Raw genomic sequence first — 18,887 nt, 5'->3', positions numbered from 1 at the left:
TATATTCCAAACAATTTCAGGTTCTGAACTCAAATAAGGGAAGAAACGAAGCTACAAGGCTAGCTGTTAAAGTGTGATAGTCTGAAACAGTGGTGTCGAAAGCAATATATCCTGCTTTGCTGATAAATGTCAAGTCACCTAGCTCTCCGAGGTTGAATTGCAGCATGATATGTTCACGTGGGTGAATAACAAGGCAAGAAGAAGCCGTGTTGCTACAAACGTTGCCTTCTTTAAAGACTCATGATGATGCATTTAGAACCAAGCACAATGCATCATATTTGGTGGCATTCCCCTAATTCCATTAGCCTGCAATCAAAAACCCCCCAACAAATAAGTTCTGAAATTCATTTCTTGGCTTATGTAGATATAATTGGAATCACTATTAGCTGTTTGAGTGTACCTCTTCGGACAACTCCCAACTTAACTCTCCAATACAGACTATCAATCTCATGTCCGATATAATCATTGAAACTGATGCATGTGAATAAAAGAAAGAAAGAAAGAAAGAAACAAGTTAAGAAATCCGGCATATACTTAACTACTGAGTACATACTGAAGTAGTGATGACAAAAGATAGAAGATGAGAAGCTAGCTCGGACCTACTCTAGTAGTTGACACACATTGTTGAATCATCTCCCTGAAGTTATCACTTGCTATGACAGCCTCACAGGTGTAGGTTATGTTGGGAAATTTTTTGAAGCTACCATCCATTTCGAGTAATTCCACAGCAAACTCTCTAGGAGAAGCATTTCCTGATATAAATCATCAAAAGTTTGACACACTTAATTTCCTTATGTCATGAAATCAGGCTGCAAATGTGGGATATCGAACTTGCTGATAGAAAACCATATATTTATATATAACAAGTACTTAAAAGTTAACATTTGATTTCTGAAACAGTACATGAACAAATGTCACGGAAAATGATTATTGATTAACGAGGGACAATCTCCTATACTCCATTGAGCTAATGAACTAAATATCAATACCCGGTTACAACAATTTCCACTGTATAATTCTGGTTTTTTCATATTTCAATCAAATGTTTGACATCAGGCAACATTGTGTAAATTTGAGTTAGTCATGAACTTCAATTGGAACTTTAGGAAAATTTGTCGGGAAAAACCTTTCATTATACACATTTTGCAAGTAAATGACAATCTACCCCAATTACAACTCATTTTAAGCACTTTAGAAACTTAAACTTAATATTGTTAATTAATCCCTAAATTTTTTACAAGTAATTGCAAGATTAGTTTGGGAAATTTTTCATACAATTAGGTGAAATTTTCTAAATCTAAATTATATATGATTCATACAACATTCCAATTTGTTAATTTACAACCAAATGATATATTATCCCCAAATTAAAACCCTAACTTCAAATTAAAGAATTAACTGAAAAGCTTTGCAGTAAATTACGTGTAACTAGGGTTTAAACTAGACAAATTAAAACCACAAATAATTGTATTCTTCATTACAGTGAAATGATAAGAAAATTAAATGTGTCAGAACAACCTTCATAACAAGAAATGTAAAATTTACACTGATAATTTCATATATTTTCACAATCAATTTAAGAAACCCTTCTTTCTCATAATAATCAGACTTTAAATGAATGAACAATAACATTAATTTCACACATTTCCCACCAAAAAAACATACATTAAAATGTTACAGAAATAATAATAAAAACAGGACAATCAAGAACTACTTACCAAACATGAAATTGAGTTGAGAAGAGCCAAGAAAATGAAAAAGGGTGACAGTATCATTATCAGAAGCATCAACAAGATTATCGAGAATACATTTCAAGTTAATCATCTTGTTGATCATACCATTTTTGAGCTCAAAGTTGATCAAACCAGAGGACTTCAACCAAAGATTTCCTACAACCTCGATTTCCGTGTTCCGAACCGTGATCTCCAAACCATTCTCTTTAACTTCGATCAACCCCAACCCATTTGGATTAAAACTGGCATCGGTTAGAGATTCCAATGCCTGCTTCAGTTTACTTGCTGGGTTTACTTCGAAACGAAAACTCGAAATTGGCGCTTCTTGGAAAGTGTGAATTTGATCGTCTATTGTAGGTTCTTGAATTGTGATTTTGGGTTCATTAGAAGATTGAATTGGGTTTTTGACATTGACGGTTTCGAGATCTTCGACAGATTGAATTGGATGCTGGAGATCTCCAGCTGATTTCATGGCGCCTGGCGGGAAGAATGAAGACAGAGGAAAAAGATAAACAGAATTTTAAAGGTTTCTAATATTAGTTGTTACTATCAACTCTACTTGAATTTTCTGGTATTGGATATCTGCAAAAATGGGAAATTAGTGAGCAGAAACTTATTTGATTAAGCAATAATTTGTATTCCCCTCAAAAAAAAAAAAAAAAAGCAATAATTTGTACTACGTATTTATTGTTTTTAATAAAGGGTTAAAATTAGGATGAAATGAAATTACTGTAAATAGCAACAAATTCCCGCCATTTATTTCTACAGATTGTGTTTAAATGACTTCCCAACTTTTGATTACTAGACTAGAGTAGTGTTAGACCCATTTTGTATTGGTTGACTTTAGAGGTTCAAGTAATGTTTAATCCACTTTGGATCTTAGAGTCAATGAAGCCCAATATGAGAATTGTGTAGCCCAAACTAAAGCCAATTGTCAGCCACAGCATTAGTATGATAACGAACATCAATTTTTTTAAAAGACTATCCGACACGAGATAATTTTAAAAGGGTTTGTAATATAAATTAAACATATAAAATGATGAATTACACAATAATAGGTCTTTCACAATGAGATCCATAAGATTAGGACATAGAGGTTAGTGAAAGGGTCTTTCCACTCCATTACCTAGCAAATAGTAATTGCCATCCTCATTTGATTATATTTCGTTAGGGGCCATGCTCAAATCATCTTCCTAACTTAAATCTTTCCTTTCTTCGAGTGCGTTCTATTCACCTGATTTTTACTATATGAACTTATCTGAAGATAACAGCCTTCATTCTCTACCTCGAGTCCTCGACACCTGTAAGAATCCTAACACTCTCATTTTTCACAAGGGCAAGAGGTGAGAATCGATCCTGAATCTCCTAGAACCGAGAGGGAAGCTTTAATAACTTGAGTTATCCCTCACTCTCATCAATTTTAATCTAAATGTACAAAATTATAACTGACTCGCTAGAATGAACAAACACATCTTTCTGAAAAAGTGACCAACAATAAGGTATTCATGATGGCACTTGTGTTATCACTGTTATGTACAATACAGTGTCTAATGATAAATGAGATGGGTGCCAAGTATTGAACTATTGATCACTTAAACTTCATTTTTTTATGCAGAACACCATAAAAACAATGACATAAAACGACTAAAAGTTGTATTTGTAGGGTACGTACAAATGTACAATATGCTACTATGAATATGCTACATTGAGTACATTCTTCTGTAACATTCTGTAACAAGAAGCTATGTTCTGTTTAGGATTATATGTATGTACGTATGCCAAGCATTTTCAGCTTCTCAACTCCATCTATTACATTAGTGAGGCAGCAGAAGCTAAAAGGTGAAGTCCAGGTGAACCATTGACGTCAAAAATGATATATTCAGCTCTGCTGATGAATACCAAATCTCCTAGCTCTCGGAGGTTGAATCGCAGCATGATCTGCTCGAATGGGTCAGTAACAAGGCACAGAAGAAGCCCTGCTGCTATGAACGATGCCTTCTTTAAAGACTCACGATGATGCAATCGTAACCAAGCCTGATGCACCATGTTTGGTGCCATTCCCCTAATACCATTAACCTGCAATCAAAAGTACAGTACTGAAATTATTTCCTTGGCTTCTGCAGACATAATCGGAATCCAAATTTTAGCTGTTTGAGTGTACCTTTTCATACATCAGCCGCCAATCTCTTTTTCCTACTGAGACGGTAAAAACCTTGTCCGATATTTCCAGTGAACCTGGTACATGTGTTAAGAAAGAAACAAACAAACAAGTTAAGAGTTCAGGCCTGTACTTAACTACTGAAGTAGTGATTGATAACAAAGGAAAGAAATTGAGATTGAAGCTAGCTCATACCTATTCTAGGTTTTTCAATATCCTGAAATGCTTGAATAATGTCCCTGAATTGTTCACTTAGTATGACAGCATCACAGGCGAAAGTAATGTTGGGAAATTTCTCGAAGCTAGCATCCATTTCGAGTAAATCCACAGCAAAGTGTCTAGGAGAAGCATTTCCTGAAATAAATCATCAAAAGTTCAGCATACATATCTGAACTTGCTGATAGAAAAACTAACATTTGATCACTGACTTAGGGAATGAAGAGCATGAACAAATGACAGGATATGTGTACCACAAAAGATTAGTTGTTTTTGAGTGACAATCTGCTACTAACCAAACTCCGTTTAGCTAATGAACTATCAATCTAAATAACCCCTAGCCTATCAATATCCGCCTACAATAATTTTCGCAACATCTTGTATAAATTTGAGTCTGTCACAAATTCAATCGAAATTTAAGGAAAATTTGTAGGGAAATATCTTTCATAATTCATTTTGCAAATAAATGCCTTATGCACTATAAAATGGATTTTGTCAACATTTTGTTTGTGGCCCACATCCAATGATTTCAAACCTAATCTAGTTGCACCCAACTTACCCCAAATAAAACACAATTTAAGAACCCTAAATCAATGTTTGTTAATTTATCCCCAAATTAAACCCTAATTTGGAATTGAAGGGTAATTGCAAAATTAGTTAGGGAAAATTTCATACAAATCATGTGCAATTTTCTAAATGGAAACCACAAATGATTCATAAATTACTCCAATTTGTTATTTTACCCCCAAATTGAGAACCCTAATACTCCGTATCAACCTTGATTAATTATCCCAAAGTAGTACCCTAATTTTTTTTGAAAAAAAGTAATACCCTAATTTCAAATTGAAGAGTAAGTGAATTTTTGCAATAAAATACATGTAATTGGGGTTTAAACTAGGCATATAAGAACAGCAAATAATTATATTCTTCATTAAAACTAAAGGATCGTGTTTTTTTTTTTTTTTTTTTTTTTTTTTTTTGAAAAGGAGAACTATAGGATCGTTAATAATCATTCAGTTTCTGACACAGATTATAGAAATTCAATAATGTAATTTTTAATGTATAATCTATTTTCACAACCATTTAAAACCCTTTTTTCTCCTACAGTAATAATTAGACTTTAAATCAGTGAACAAAAACATTAATTTTATACATTACCCACTAAAAAACTTGCATTAAAATCTTACAGAAATTTTAAAAAATAAAAAACAGGACTTCTCAATTTACAAGAAATACTTACCAAACATGAAATTGAGATGAGAACAGCCATGAAGATAATGAAGGGTGACAATATCATTAGCAGAAGCATCAACAAGATTATCAAGAACACAATTCAAGTCAATCATCTTGTTGATCATAGCCTTTTTGAATTCAAAGTTGATCAAACCAGAGGACTTGAACCAAAGATGTCCTGCAACCCCGGTTTTCGTGTTTCGAACCGTGATCTCCAAACCATTCTCCACAACTTCAATCAATCCCAAACCCTTTGGATTAAATTTGGCATCGGTTAGAGACTCTAAAGCCTGTTTCAGTTTACTTGCTGGCCGAACACCGAAGCGAAAACTCGTAACTGGTGTTTCTTGAGAAGATTGATTTTGATCATCATGTATTGCAGGTTCTTGAATTGGGGTTGTGGGTTGTTTAGATGATTGAATTGGGTTTTCGACGTTGGCGGATTCGAGATCATTGAGAGATTTAATGGTGGTGGAGAGGGAAAGGTTTTTGATTGAGGTTTGGTTTTTATCTAGAGTTACGGTCATGGCGGGAAGAGTGTAGAGAGAGGAAAGAGATCAACAGAATTTCAAAGGTTTCTGATTTCTGAATTTACTGTCACTGTAGTTTTAGTTTTACAGAGTTTTTTTAGGCTTTGATAAGAAAGGTTCTTTAGCATAAAACAGCCGCAATTGAGTCGTAAATTAGAGTATTAGGGATATATTAGGGGCACACGTGATAGTGAAATTTTTTCTATGGAGGCGGATGCACGATGCTCCGTGTATTTATTTTCTTTCAAAAAAAAGGCAGCATGTAAATCTTCATTAAATAATGATACAGTCCTTCAAAAAAAAAAAGATACGGGATTATAAATTGGAAAAATTGTTCCCATTAATCTGAATTTTGCTTCGTCCGCCCAAATTAATCCCAACTTTCGTTTATAATCTATCACTCCCAACTTTAGGGTATTAATTTCTATTGCACCCAACCGGTCATCTAACCTGATATAGCAAGTCACCAGACACGTGTCCTCACGTGATAGGTTCAAAAAAAATTAAAAATAAAAAGAAAAATAAAAAAAAAAACAAGAAATAAAAAAAATTACCAAACCCAGCCCCCACCCCTATCCCGGTAAACACCCCTCCCCCACCCCCACCCCCACCCCGCCGGAAAATCGCCCCCACCCCCAAGAAACTCTCCACCGCTGCTGGAAAACGGCGCCCACCACTCCCCCGCCCTGAAAAACCCACCTAATCTTCCCCATCCCTGTTCTCGTTGCACCTATTATTAGCAATCACCACCGCAATCAACCCTTCTCACGACCACCGCACCACCTCTGCTCCCAACCATCGACACCAAAATCACCACAAATCGCGCGCAGCTGCCCCAATTAGCAACCCACTGCTTCACCATGACCCGCAACCGCCCTCAACAAGTGTTCGACAATTCGAACAGAGCAGCCCATGTTCGTCGCGAGCGCGGCCTCTGCCACCGTGGGGGTTCCGTTCTTTTCCCCTACTTTGGTGCGCGAGAGAAGAGAGATGGTGGGGTCATGGGGCTGTTGCTTTGGGTGGCCGGTGCTCCGGGGGAAGGGGGTGGCTGGCTGCGGGCTGCCGTTGGGTATTGGGTGGTTTAGTATAGTTATTTTTTCATTTTTTTTGTTTTGTTTTTTTTTTTTTGTTTTTTTTTTTACTTTTGAACCAATCAGGTTGCGACACGTGTGCAACTAATGACAAGTCAGCAAAATTGACCTCTTCAATCGGTTCCAAGTCATTTGGGTGCAATAAAAATTAATACCCCTAAAGTTGGGAGTGATAGATACTAAACGAAAGTTGGGATTAATTTGGGCGGACGAGACAAAGTTCAGATTAATGGGAGCAATTTTTCCTTATAAATTTATTTAGAATAATTCTATCTATAAGAACATACAGTATGAGATGAATTTGAAAAAAATCTATTCAAAGCCTTTAAACAAAAGAAATTATGACGAATGCTATGATAGAATGAATATAAGGACAATTATGTTTTGTTTTGTTTTGTTTTCACTAACTTCAAGAAGGCTATTCAAATTTAATTTACATCTAAAATACTGGTAAGAAAAGTAACAAATCACACAAAGATATAGCTCAACATCCTAAAATTGTACGGAGTACTCCGTATTCTGTATCTATGTACAAATATACTTGATCATCTTAAATTGTGATTATGACATGAAAATTTTATGTAGAGCTTATTTAAGATGATCATGTATGGAGCTCTTTATACCTTTCCTAAACAAACTCCTTCAACTGTACTCATACAATCATACTCCTCTAATCTTTTAAGTGCTACACTTTTAAATTTTAATAAACCATTAATTTCTCTAATCCATAATAGGGGAAGTATTAATCATACATACTCATACATATATAATAATTCCTTCATTTTAACACTAACGTAACTATGTTTAACTTAACATTAGAGGTGTTGAAAACTAATTTAATCAAACTCAATCCTTTTCGACCCGTAAAAAAACCATTAGAGGTGTTGAAAACTAATTTAATCAAACTCAATCCTTTTCGACCCGTAAAAAAGTTGTGGGTAACCATACATATTCATACATATATAATACTTCCTTCATTTATTAATTGCAACTACAAAAGCTCACCTAACTATGTTTAACTTAACATTAAAAACGTTAAAAAGTACGTAGTAATTTAATCAAATCAAATCTGTTTCGACCAAAAAAAAAAAAAAAAAAAAAAAAAACTTGATTCAAATCTAGAAAGCAAACGGAAAAACACGTCATTTCTAAATCCAAACTCCAACCCACACTCTCCCACAAATTTCCATTCTTTCACTCATAATCTCACACTCTCACTCCATTGACTTCATCAATCAGTAGCCTCCAACCATGGCCGATCAACCCACCACCACCCAACCTCTCAAATTCGTCACCGGCGCCGACCCCGACGGCTGCACCCTCAAAGACGCCCTCGTCTCCCACCTCCGCTCCCTCAACTACCAAGTCGAAGACCTAGGCGTCGGCCCATACTACTCCATCGGCGAGCAAATCGGCCGGAAAGTCGCCGCCGGAGGTGACACCACCCGCGGCCTCGTCGCTTGTGGCACCGGCGTTGGTGCCCAGATCTTCGCCAACAAAATCCCCGGAGTTTACGCCGCCGCTTGTCTCACCGCCGACGAAGCCAAGAACACCCGCTCCATCAACAACGCCAATGTCCTCGCTGTATCCGGCATGTCAACTCCACCCGATACCGCCATCGAAATCGTTGACACCTTCATTAACACCCCTTTTAAGTCCCCCTGCCCTGCTTCCGGCAACAAGGAATGGGACCCTGAAGTGGAGGACTTCCTCAACAAGTCTGTCCCGGAGATGGCCAAGATTGGAAAATAGGAACCCGAATCAGAAGGGGAGTGTGCCATTTGCTGCCTGGCGAAGAACAGGGAGTTTGTGCCAGTGGAGATTATGCCTGGTGGGATGATGAAGATAGTGAGGGAAAGTCCGACTGCCGCGATTATTCGGTTTAAGGCGGGGAGTGTGGAGCCTGCTCATCATCATAGCTTCGGGCACGATTTGTTTGTGATGATAGGGAAGAAGATTGTGTGGAATTTGAGTAAGAAGGAGAAGTATGATCTGAGTGATGGAGATTATCTGTATACACCTGCTGGGGATGTTCATAGAGTTAAGTATTTGGAAGATACCGAGTTTTTTCTTAAGTGGGATGGTCCTTGGGACATTGTTTTGGATGAAGATCTTGAGTCTGCTAAGGCTGCTATTGCTAAGGAGGATTCCTGATGTTGAAATCGGAAAGCAAATAATGTGCTACAAAGTATTACACATTGTGAGTTTGTAACATTGCATTTTCATGTGCCGTGGTGTTGCTGATGTTGTGGTTCTGATTCTGTATCATCATATACTTTGTTGAATAAAAATAGCTGCTTGTTATATTATTGTTATATGTTACATTCTCGATCTTTTTTGTGTTAATGTTGTGCTTGTGAAACGTAGTAGTATCTGATGATCCCTGGGATGGGGTTATCAATGCTCTGCACAATCTACACTGATGACTTGAAATTTAAAAAGTACTAGTAGATTTAAATGAAGCAATATGCAGATTATATTACACATTTTGAGCATACATGTGCGTTGTATCAATACATATACAATATAAGTGAGGGACTACTGTCAGAATATTACAATGCATTAAGGTGGTAAAAAATTAGGGAACTAAGAACTATGTGCATAATCATACGAGACTTAACTGAGAGGGGGAAGTTATAGTAGGTTCTAGAGATTCTATGGCAGGGAGTTTCTCCCTTAATGCAAACAGATCTTCTCCAGCGTCACATATGTAAGCAGCTGCCTGCCTGCCTGACAGAGTTGCGCCCTCCATACTATCTATGTAATCCTGTCAAAAGGGACAGTTCCGAAGTCAAGTATTCTATCATTATAGGTATTTTTTAGGAAATTTTGTCAGAAACCACCCGTTAAAAACACTTTTTTGTCAAAAACCACCCGAAAAAAATTTTGTTGTCTGGAACCACCCAATTTTAAAAATTAGTTGCCAAATGCCACTAGAGTCTGATTGACTCGGAATTCCGGCGTTGACCCTTCCACAGTTCCCCCCTTCTATTTCCCCTGTCTTTCTTCTCTCCTCTTCTCCTTTGTATCTGCTGGTCTCCTTCCATTTCTCTTCTCCTTCCATTTCTCTTTCCTCTTCTTCATTATCTGCTGCTCTTCTCCTTCTTCTTTCTCTCTTTTCTTTCCTCTTCTCCTTCTTCTTTCTCTCTTCTCTTTCCTCTTCTCCTTCTCTTTTTCTCTTCTCTTTCCTCTTCTCCCTCCCTTTCTCTTTTCTCTTTTCTTTGTCGCTGGCAAAGGGGTTGGGTCACAACGCCAATTTGATCTTCTTTCTCGCCGGCGTCGCGTGGAGGTACGGTGGTCGACACGAAATTGATGGTTATTCAGGTCAAATTCGACCATGATTACTCTAGATCTAGAGTTTTCATGGTCGAATTTGACCATATTAAACCAAATTCGAGGTGACATTCAAAGCCAAATTCAATTATAGGTATGTTTTCTTGTTTTTAATTTTTTTTCTTAAAAATTCTGTTAAGTTTTGGGTTGTGGTTGTGGTTTTGGGCGGTTGTGGTGGGTGGTTTTTGGTGGGTAGTTGGTCGGAATAGGTAGGGTTAGGGTGGTAGTTCTGGGTTATGTTTGTGTGGGTTTAGGTGATAGAACTAGGTTAGGGTGGGTCGGTTCAGATTGGGTTAGGGTTAGGTTGGTTAAGGTAGTGGTTCACTGGTTCTGGTAGGTGGGTTCGGGTTAGGTGGGTTAAGATGGTGGTTTTGGTGGGTGGGTTCGAGTTAGGTGGGTTAAGGTGGTGGGTTGGTTAGGGTTAGGTGGGTAAAGGTGGTGGGTGGGTTCGGTAGGGGTGGCTTAAGGTGGTGAGTTAGGGTTAGATGAGTCTGGTGGGTGGTTTAAGGTGGTGCGATTGGTGGGTTAAGGCAAATGAATTGGTTAAGCGTAGTGGCGGTGGGGGCTGGAAGCGGTGGTGCGGGGCTTTTTTTTATTTTCTTGGTTGGAGTCAACGTCGGAGTTCTGGGTCAATGCCGGAAAATAAACTCAGTGGCGTTTAACAACTATTTTTTGAAAATGGGTGGTCATAGACAACAAAAAATTTTTCGGGTGGTTTTTGACAAAAAAAAAGTGTTTTTAACGGGTGGTTTCTGACAAAATTTCCTATTTTTTAACAGGTAATTCAATTTAGGAATTTTTGAATCAGGTGATTTCAATATTAAGTATTCTTATCCTGTTAAAATTGTCGCAACAAGAAGAAAACGGTACTAATGCATTTATGCATAAAATCAGAAAATCAACATCAATTACCTGCTTTGTGTATGACCCGGCAAGGAAGAAGTTGTTAACAGGAGTCTTTTGATCAGGTCTAAACGGATCTTTTCCGGGACCCTCGCGGTATAAAGACTGCCCAATTTTGACAACAGATGACCAAGTGACATCCAAGCCTCGAGAAGATGGAAATAATTTCAGAACCTGGCATGGCAAGCAAACAGCAGACTCTCAGATCATGTGTTTCCATGCGTAACAAATATCAATCACTATGTAAGCAAAAAGGTCAAGTCACTAGTCAGCAGCTTAAAATTTACACTGAAAGCCTCTGAAGAGTAATTACAGGCTTGTAGCTAAATAAAACAAACTTATAAGCCCGGTGTACAATAAATTTGTACATAAGTTGTGAAGTTACCCTAAAATGATTAAAAGATACTACGTATTACCTATTATCTCTATTGATAAAGATGCTTTCTTTAAAAGATTTAGAACCAAATCCATAAAACTTATCCTTGTAAAGCTTATCCCAGGACTATTAACATTGTAATTATATTAGGTTTGAAGCTAACCCTCAAAGCAGGTTAAAAGCTATCTAATTCGGTTAGAAGTTACCCTAAAACTATTCAATGTACATTAATATTACACAAAAGTTACCCACAAGAATTTGCAAATGACAAAGATCATACAACTGATAGTACACTGAATTTAATTTCCCGCAGCAGTCGTGATAAAGCTTATGACAAGGCAATGATAACAGTACATTGCTAGAGTTTACTCACCTGCTCTGAAACTCTTTTTATAATTTCTTCATTCAATAATGGCATGTAAGGATCTCCGGGTGTAAGAACACACCTGCCCCCCAAAACATAATTTGTGAGTATAAAGGTGCAGATCAGATCATATTTCCACAGCTATAGATAGTGTATAGCATTATTTCGAAAAAGAAGTTTCCTTACTGGAGAAGTGACCCTTGCCCTGCAATATAGTAATCTTCTGGTGATGTCAAAGCCAAGTCTGCAAAACATGAAAAATCTGCATCCGGTGTGTACAAGAGATTGTCCAGTCCTGTTGCTTGCTTCAGTTGCCTGAAATGTACATCGCAGAAATTTTGACGATGAAATGAATCACCAATGTATCATAAAGTCACGACTTTATATGAAGTATTAAACTATTTTAGAATCTGAATTTGATGTTCATTTCTCTAGTACATGTAAGGGAAGATTCTAGCATGAGATAGTTTTATTCTATTAGATGGAATACATTACTTCATTTCAAAACAATAGCCGCCCATAACCCTCACATATATCAAATAGGTCACTTGTGTCTTAAAGTACATGTGTTTCATACAAAAACCAATCATATGTGTCACGAACTCACAAGTCACATGTGATGGTTGTTGAGGTGAAGACATTACTTGTTTAGTCCAGAAAAGCTCGAGTATGATTTTATGAGATTCTGGTTTCATTTATATTCTTACTGTGATTTATAAAAACTCCCCTATACTACCAGACCCAATTAGATCATCACCTAGATTGTTGTAGATCCCGCAATTCTGTGACCCATCCATTGTATCTAAGTTGCACAGTGACAACAGGCACTCCAACAAGCTCATAGATATTGTTGAATAATTCCATATCTCTCCACTCTGCTGGCAACAATTTTTTTATTCCAGGAACGTCACAAGCTGCCACGCAGATACAGGATTTGCATCAAAATCTAAGTCAAATCATAAATGTAAAGCACAATGCACAGTAAAAGGGTGCAAGGGATTACCTGCAACATAAGCGTCAGCCCTCACTGTTTTCTTATTTGTGGCCTGAGATTGATGAACATGACAATTACACCTAATATTAAACAAAGGTGCAAGCAACTCTTCAAAAAGAAACAGTAATAAATTACTAGACAAAAAAAACCGGTTGATTTTAAGAAGCAATAGTTTAATGCTCCCCAACAGCTAACAACATATGATACAGAACACTTTCCTCAAAACCCCATTGGAGTTGAGAATTGGAAGCTCACCTGCAGTCTGAGACAGTGAGACCCACTATCTCATCCACACCTTTTCCTTTCTCTCTCCACCCTAATACCTTTCTCTTCCCCTCCCAATTCTCCAGGCCATAATTGAGGTCTTAATAATGACACATCTGAGTTCTAGCTAGCCTCAGTACATAGAGGATGATTGGTATATGGTAGATAAGTAGCCAAAATTTATATGATCATGACAGTATGATACATTGACTTGCAGAGAGGATAGCATAAAATGCATAATTCAGAGCACAAGGCCGCACCTAATTGGATGCAGGAAAACAGAGTAACAGACCCAACCTACATGAGGATCCAAACCTGATGACATAATAATTATTTTTTATATGAGGAAACTAACCTTGGACATGGCCAGTCCTGTTACATATGTCTCTCCATTTGGGGATCGATCATAAAGAATTTTTCTGCATCCCCACCTTAAATGAAACCTGTCATGGTGGCGATGGGAATTCATATATGTAGTTGTTAGCAATTCATCAAATGACCAGAAATCAACTAATGAAATGGAACTTCACAGATACACACCTTCCTCCTTTCTCTTCGATATACTTTCTAATCGGTCCGCTCAGATAAACATCAGGAGAACCCTTGAGCATGCGTAGCAATGAAGCCTCTGTCTTTGTGGCAAACAATGAGAATATAGTGAGCATACAACGCGCACTGATATTATCACAATCAATAAACCCTAGAGCATAGGCAACAGGATCCCACATTCTCTGAATGCTTGCACGTGTTCCACCTTTCGATAAAAACCATTCTGAGAAGCTTATCTGCATATTGGAATATAGATTGATGTTTAGATATTAAAAGGAATAACAATCAAAAGAATTTGCAGTTGAGCAAAGGATAACAGACAAAATAATTTGCTAATGGGCAAGGGACAACACCAAATAAGGGGAAAAAGTATAACTTCAAAATAATCTGGTATGAAAAGCTGATACGGGTCTTTGATGAAAAAGTTTGCAGCAGAAGATAACACTACATGCTTACAGAATCTAAATTCCGTATATCCTGCATTGCACCATCTGGATCCACAAGGGCACGTACAACTGGACTCAGTGCAAGAGCCAATGCATTTCTGGCTTTGTCATAAGTCTGCAAATATTTCAAGTGCATGATTAAGTCATACTCAAAACTTAGAAAGGATACAATTTGGGTGAATCGAATTATTGACCCCATCCCATAATGTTAACCATTGACAGAACAAGGCTCTTGTAGAAAGTGAAATAGGACTAGAATTATCCTTATTGCAGTAGTTACCTGAAGCTGATTTGTTGCCAAAAATGCTCGTATTCCATGTATTGGAGCTCCAACAGGAAACCGGAAGTCAAGCTCTGTCAAATTAATCAAGTCAAACATCAAAACTTATATAGTGTTTACATCTTGCTGTATCATTCTACTATTATATCCAAAGAGACCTCGGCTCCATCTGAGCCATAGGATATAATCGTGGTTGCAATCCATTAATAGTTGCAGTATGTTGCAGAAGCAGCATCTCAGGGAGTAGTATGTCACATTTCACAGGCATCATTACGTGAATAGACAAATTGGAAGATTTTCCACTATGTCTTTAGAGCAAATACTATATATCTAAATATCATACATACATAAAGGTTTAGCTTTTCACAAGTACTCATAACATGACCCAATAGACATTTGTATTATGGTTTCCCTTTAAATTCTTCATAAAATTAGTGGTTACTGATTAGTAAAACCATGTGTCTTAAACTTGAGACGTCTCACATAAGATTTAATGATCTCATCACCAAGATAGCTGACAGTTTGTTACCATAAAGAACATTACAGTATCATTTTAAAGCATGTAATTGAACTAAATTTCGATTATCTACATGTTGAAAAAGCTATAGATAAAGGCCTCCACATAAAGGATCAGTCTTGATTTAATTTCATTAACCTGAGCAAAAAATAATCTTAGAGATATGTTTATTGAATTTAAAGGGACAGAAAACAAAGTATAAAGAACACATACCACCAATTTCACCTCCTTCGTTCACAAAGGTATGAGTATGATCCTTGACCAGAAGATTTTTTTCTGCGCCTACCTAGTAGGAAATAAAAAATGAAAAACACTAAGTCAATGCTAGCAAAAGCAGAAAAGTTATAGACAACCAATTACATTGATTTCTTAGTTTTAAAGGGTGCAAGGTGAAGGCGCGCCTTTTGTAGGTGAGGCGCACTTTATTTATATAATAAGAAATTTTAATTTCAATCAAATAGGTAACAAAAATTATGAATTCTAAGAAAAAAGTGAAAGGGCCATGTGATCAATTGCTAGGGTTCTTCCAATATAATTGGGTAATATGGGGTTTGGGGTTTCTCTCTCATCTAGTATTAAAGTAAATCTGACTGATGTAAAGTCATGTGGTATTTATTTTAAATATGATTTTATACATCGCCTATTGAAACCTTACAACATAAGGCGCAAGCGGCCTAGAAAAAAGTGTATAGGCACACCCCTTTTGTAGGTCTTTGCGCCTCGCAGAGCTAAGGTGCTAGCTCTTGCGACTAATTGAGCCTTGCACTTAGGCGCACCTTTAAAACTAAGAATTATTTTCACTTTCTGTTAGGGTTTTCGTCTCAGACATGATAAAACAGTGTCATAATGTAGCGATAACTAAATGAACCCAGCCAACGCCAAATTGTAGAAAGTTATTACTACCAAAGATAGATTTTTGTCTAGAACAACGTGTTCTCGAAGGAGAACATTCGCCAATTCGCCATAAAATCAGAAAGCATCTTATGTCTATTGTCATATAGAGGAATGTTTATGATTTCCAAAGGAAGAAATGTACGAACAGCTGACCAGCTATGCCAGATCAGCAACAAGTACTCTGTAAAAAAAGAATAAAACAGACAAAATCAAGTATGACTATATTATAACATCAAAACAAGATGTTCACCTTTTTCAGCAATCTGAACAGGTTGTTATAGCACCCAAAGAAGACATGCAGTCCCATTTCGATGTGGTTTCCCTTTTTGTCAACAAAAGAGCCCACCTTTCCACCTATAAAAGGCCTTGATTCATATATATCCACCTGTGAAGAATAAATGTACATTAAATTAAATGGGAATTGTTGAAGAGTCCACAAAGATTTCTTCACTTCCTATAGATTCTTTTGATGATAACCCTCATATAAAAGGCGCTGCTCAAGTTAATTGACTTTTCTTCTTACAAATAGCCCCATATGTTCCTCATAATATATAAGGGTGAGAGGTATGAGTAGAGATATAAAAAGATGATCTAAGGCTCCCAATCATTACATGTGACAAACTCCCAGTTATTAAATGATCTAAAGATCCCAATTGTATAAAGGACAATGTTAAATGCAGACATAACGCATTAAACACCATATTCATTTATGGGTGAATCTTCAAACATTTTGTCCCCCAGAACTGGTTGGGAACTCTAGCGTACAAGAAAAAAATTGGTGCTGAATACCTCATGCCCTTGATCCAAAAGCTCAACTGCAGTGGACATGCCAGCAAGTCCTGATCCAATAATTGCCACCTTAAGCTTTGGGCCCTTGTAGCGTTCAGGTTCTGGGGAAACAACCCCTTTGGAGCTGCCAATAAGATCATTCCAAGGTAGATTTAAAAAAACAATCAACTATACTTACCTCAAAAAAGTAAATATCTTTCAAACTAGCTAATCAATTCTCAATTTCTAGCAAATTTTACAGAGTTGGTAATGTTTTATTTGAGTAACATGGAGGAATAGATAGTTACATACACAAACACAATAAGAATACTGAAAGAGGTATGATGATGACATGCCTGAAATATAGATGTTGATTTAGCTTGGAGTCTAGAAATATTGTTATATGTGAAATCAGCATTCATCTCTTCTAAACAGTATAAACCACAAACCAGAATTTCAAAAATCCAACATCTTCGATCTCCATGACAATCAGGTTCATTGTAAAACAAAACCTAGAATGAACTTCAGCTCAGATCTTTTACTTAAAACTTAATTCATGAATTATTAAATTGCGAGCAAAATCGATCTCATTAATGTGCTCAGAGTTTATACATCTAAAGATTATTCAAATGTCTCCCCACTCAACTCAGAAAAACCAGGAAAACTTCTCTTATGTACGAATGTACGATACACCTTAGACAGGAACCTAAATGAATACACAAAGCAAAAAAGTACTGCTACTCGCCTACTTCCAGTTAAGTTTGAGACACTACATTAGAACAAAGATAACCTAAATCTAAAATATATCAGATACTGTTCACTGATATAAGATAGTCTCATGAATTTACCAAAGCTCAATCACATAATCCTTAAATCATGTTTGTATGTGTGAACGCACAATACTAATGACTCGAGTAATTGAATTTGACATCTCTTGATAAACTTAGCAAAACATTAATATTAAAATTAAAATCATACTTCTAGATAACAGCATAGCCGGCTTCGACCATCTTCCTGCCTAAAATAATCTAGGAAGTAACAAAAATTCTGATACAAAGGATAATTTTGGTTTTTCCAGGTTTCGGTTTTTTTTCCAAATGCATGCTAATTTCTCTAAATATATCAGCTCCTAAACATCATAATACAGCATTCACTAAATAAATAAAAAAACTAGGCAAAGCAGATGAAATTCACTCAATCTACATCAAAATAAATCATAATTTAAAGCTAAAATTATTGAATAAATAGCATGCTAACATATCAATCATGCAAAAGATTAAACCAAATAATTCAAACAATTCGCAGTAAATAAAATACGAAATCATTTTACAAACAAACAAACAATTAAGCTCAGAAATTCGCAATTAGTCAATAATTGAGATAAAAGTAATCAAATCAGACCATTAGTACTCATATCGGAAACATCGGAGTCCAAGGAGCAGCGAATGCGCCAACACTGGCGAAGATTAAGCTGAGGAACCGAATTCCGGCTGCGAATTACGGCGGAATTCGCCGGAAAACAGAGAGTAGACGCCATTAGAGAAGATAGAGGAGAGAGAAATTAGTGTAAAATGGAGGTTTGTTAGGCGGAGAAATGAGCCATGAAAGAGAGTGTGTTGGGGAGGAGAGAGAAAATTAGAGTTTGGGTGTAATGGGTTTGGTTATCTCTTGAGTGGGGGAGGCGAAGTGGAGAGGAGGAATTACAGTTTTGTCATGGTGTATCTAAATTCAATGTCATTAACTTTAATTGAGTTCATTTTTATTTACTTAGCAACATATTTTTTGTCACCCGCATTTTGAGGTTGAGATTATTATATAATATAAATACATAAATTATTTAAAATAATGTTTATACAATATATTTAACCCTACTTTAATTCTCATGTTAAATTTTAGTTTGATGAATTTCCTCGTTTACGTTCAAAATCATCTCCTAAAATTACGTGCCTAAAAGGTGTGTTGTCAGTAAGAAGAAATAGAGGAAGTAATACGGTATATTAAGACACGAGATAAAGGAAAATTACTTAAATGAACTCAATGATATTTGGTTCATATGATGAAAGAATCTAAGGTGGAGAACGATGTTACTATTCTATACTTTATCTTACGGATTACAGAGTATATAAAATTTGACAGAAGTCAATGAAACTAGCTAAATTGAATTGGTCCAATAATACTCCATCCATGTTTAAACAAATGAAATGTTCCCCTTATGGACGTATGATAATGTAATACTTT

At 36.5% G+C, this 18,887-nt stretch overlaps 2 protein-coding genes and 1 pseudogene across 2 annotated transcripts; 1 reads left to right on the top strand and 2 right to left on the bottom strand.

The window, feature by feature from the left end:
* Positions 1–3,311: 3,311 nt before the first annotated feature.
* Positions 3,312–6,464, bottom strand: LOC110708464. The gene is made up of 4 exons (XM_021886593.1): positions 5,348–6,464; positions 4,087–4,245; positions 3,895–3,968; positions 3,312–3,809 (listed from the first exon to the last, which is right to left on the bottom strand). The coding sequence occupies exons 1-4, from the start codon at positions 5,865–5,867 to the stop codon at positions 3,543–3,545; spliced, it is 1,020 nt and encodes a 339-aa protein (XP_021742285.1). The 5' UTR covers positions 5,868–6,464; the 3' UTR covers positions 3,312–3,542.
* Positions 6,465–6,583: 119 nt separating this feature from the next.
* On the top strand, positions 6,584–9,278 carry LOC110708465 (annotated as a pseudogene).
* A 116-nt stretch (positions 9,279–9,394) lies between these two features.
* Positions 9,395–18,381, bottom strand: LOC110708463 (zeta-carotene desaturase, chloroplastic/chromoplastic-like). Its single transcript, XM_021886592.1, is given in 15 exon segments — positions 9,395–9,728; positions 11,207–11,371; positions 11,947–12,019; positions 12,124–12,252; positions 12,695–12,851; positions 12,941–12,983; positions 13,551–13,638; positions 13,736–13,980; positions 14,201–14,305; positions 14,471–14,544; positions 15,201–15,273; positions 16,132–16,266; positions 16,671–16,777; positions 16,780–16,794; positions 18,051–18,381. Coding segments are annotated over 15 exon segments (1,707 nt in total). The 5' UTR covers positions 18,187–18,381; the 3' UTR covers positions 9,395–9,566.
* Positions 18,382–18,887: the final 506 nt, after the last annotated feature.

The sequence above is a fragment of the Chenopodium quinoa genome, unplaced genomic scaffold (assembly GCF_001683475.1).
Source record: "Chenopodium quinoa cultivar QQ74 unplaced genomic scaffold, ASM168347v1, whole genome shotgun sequence".
In the NCBI taxonomy this organism is placed as follows: Eukaryota; Viridiplantae; Streptophyta; class Magnoliopsida; order Caryophyllales; family Amaranthaceae; genus Chenopodium; species Chenopodium quinoa.
Note: the sequence above shows the minus strand (reverse complement) of the source record. Positions and strands in the feature narration are given on the sequence as shown.

Bases quoted from the DNA above. Each gene is read 5' to 3' on its own strand.
- LOC110708464 (XM_021886593.1), bottom strand. From the start codon at position 5,867: ATGACCGTAACTCTAGATAAAAACCAAACCTCAATCAAAAACCTTTCC. The intron at 4,246-5,347 runs GTAAGTATTTCT...GATTTATTTCAG, and splicing joins TCATCTCAATTTCATGTTTG to GAAATGCTTCTCCTAGACAC. The intron at 3,969-4,086 runs GTATGAGCTAGC...CACATGTACCAG, and splicing joins TATTGAAAAACCTAGAATAG to GTTCACTGGAAATATCGGAC.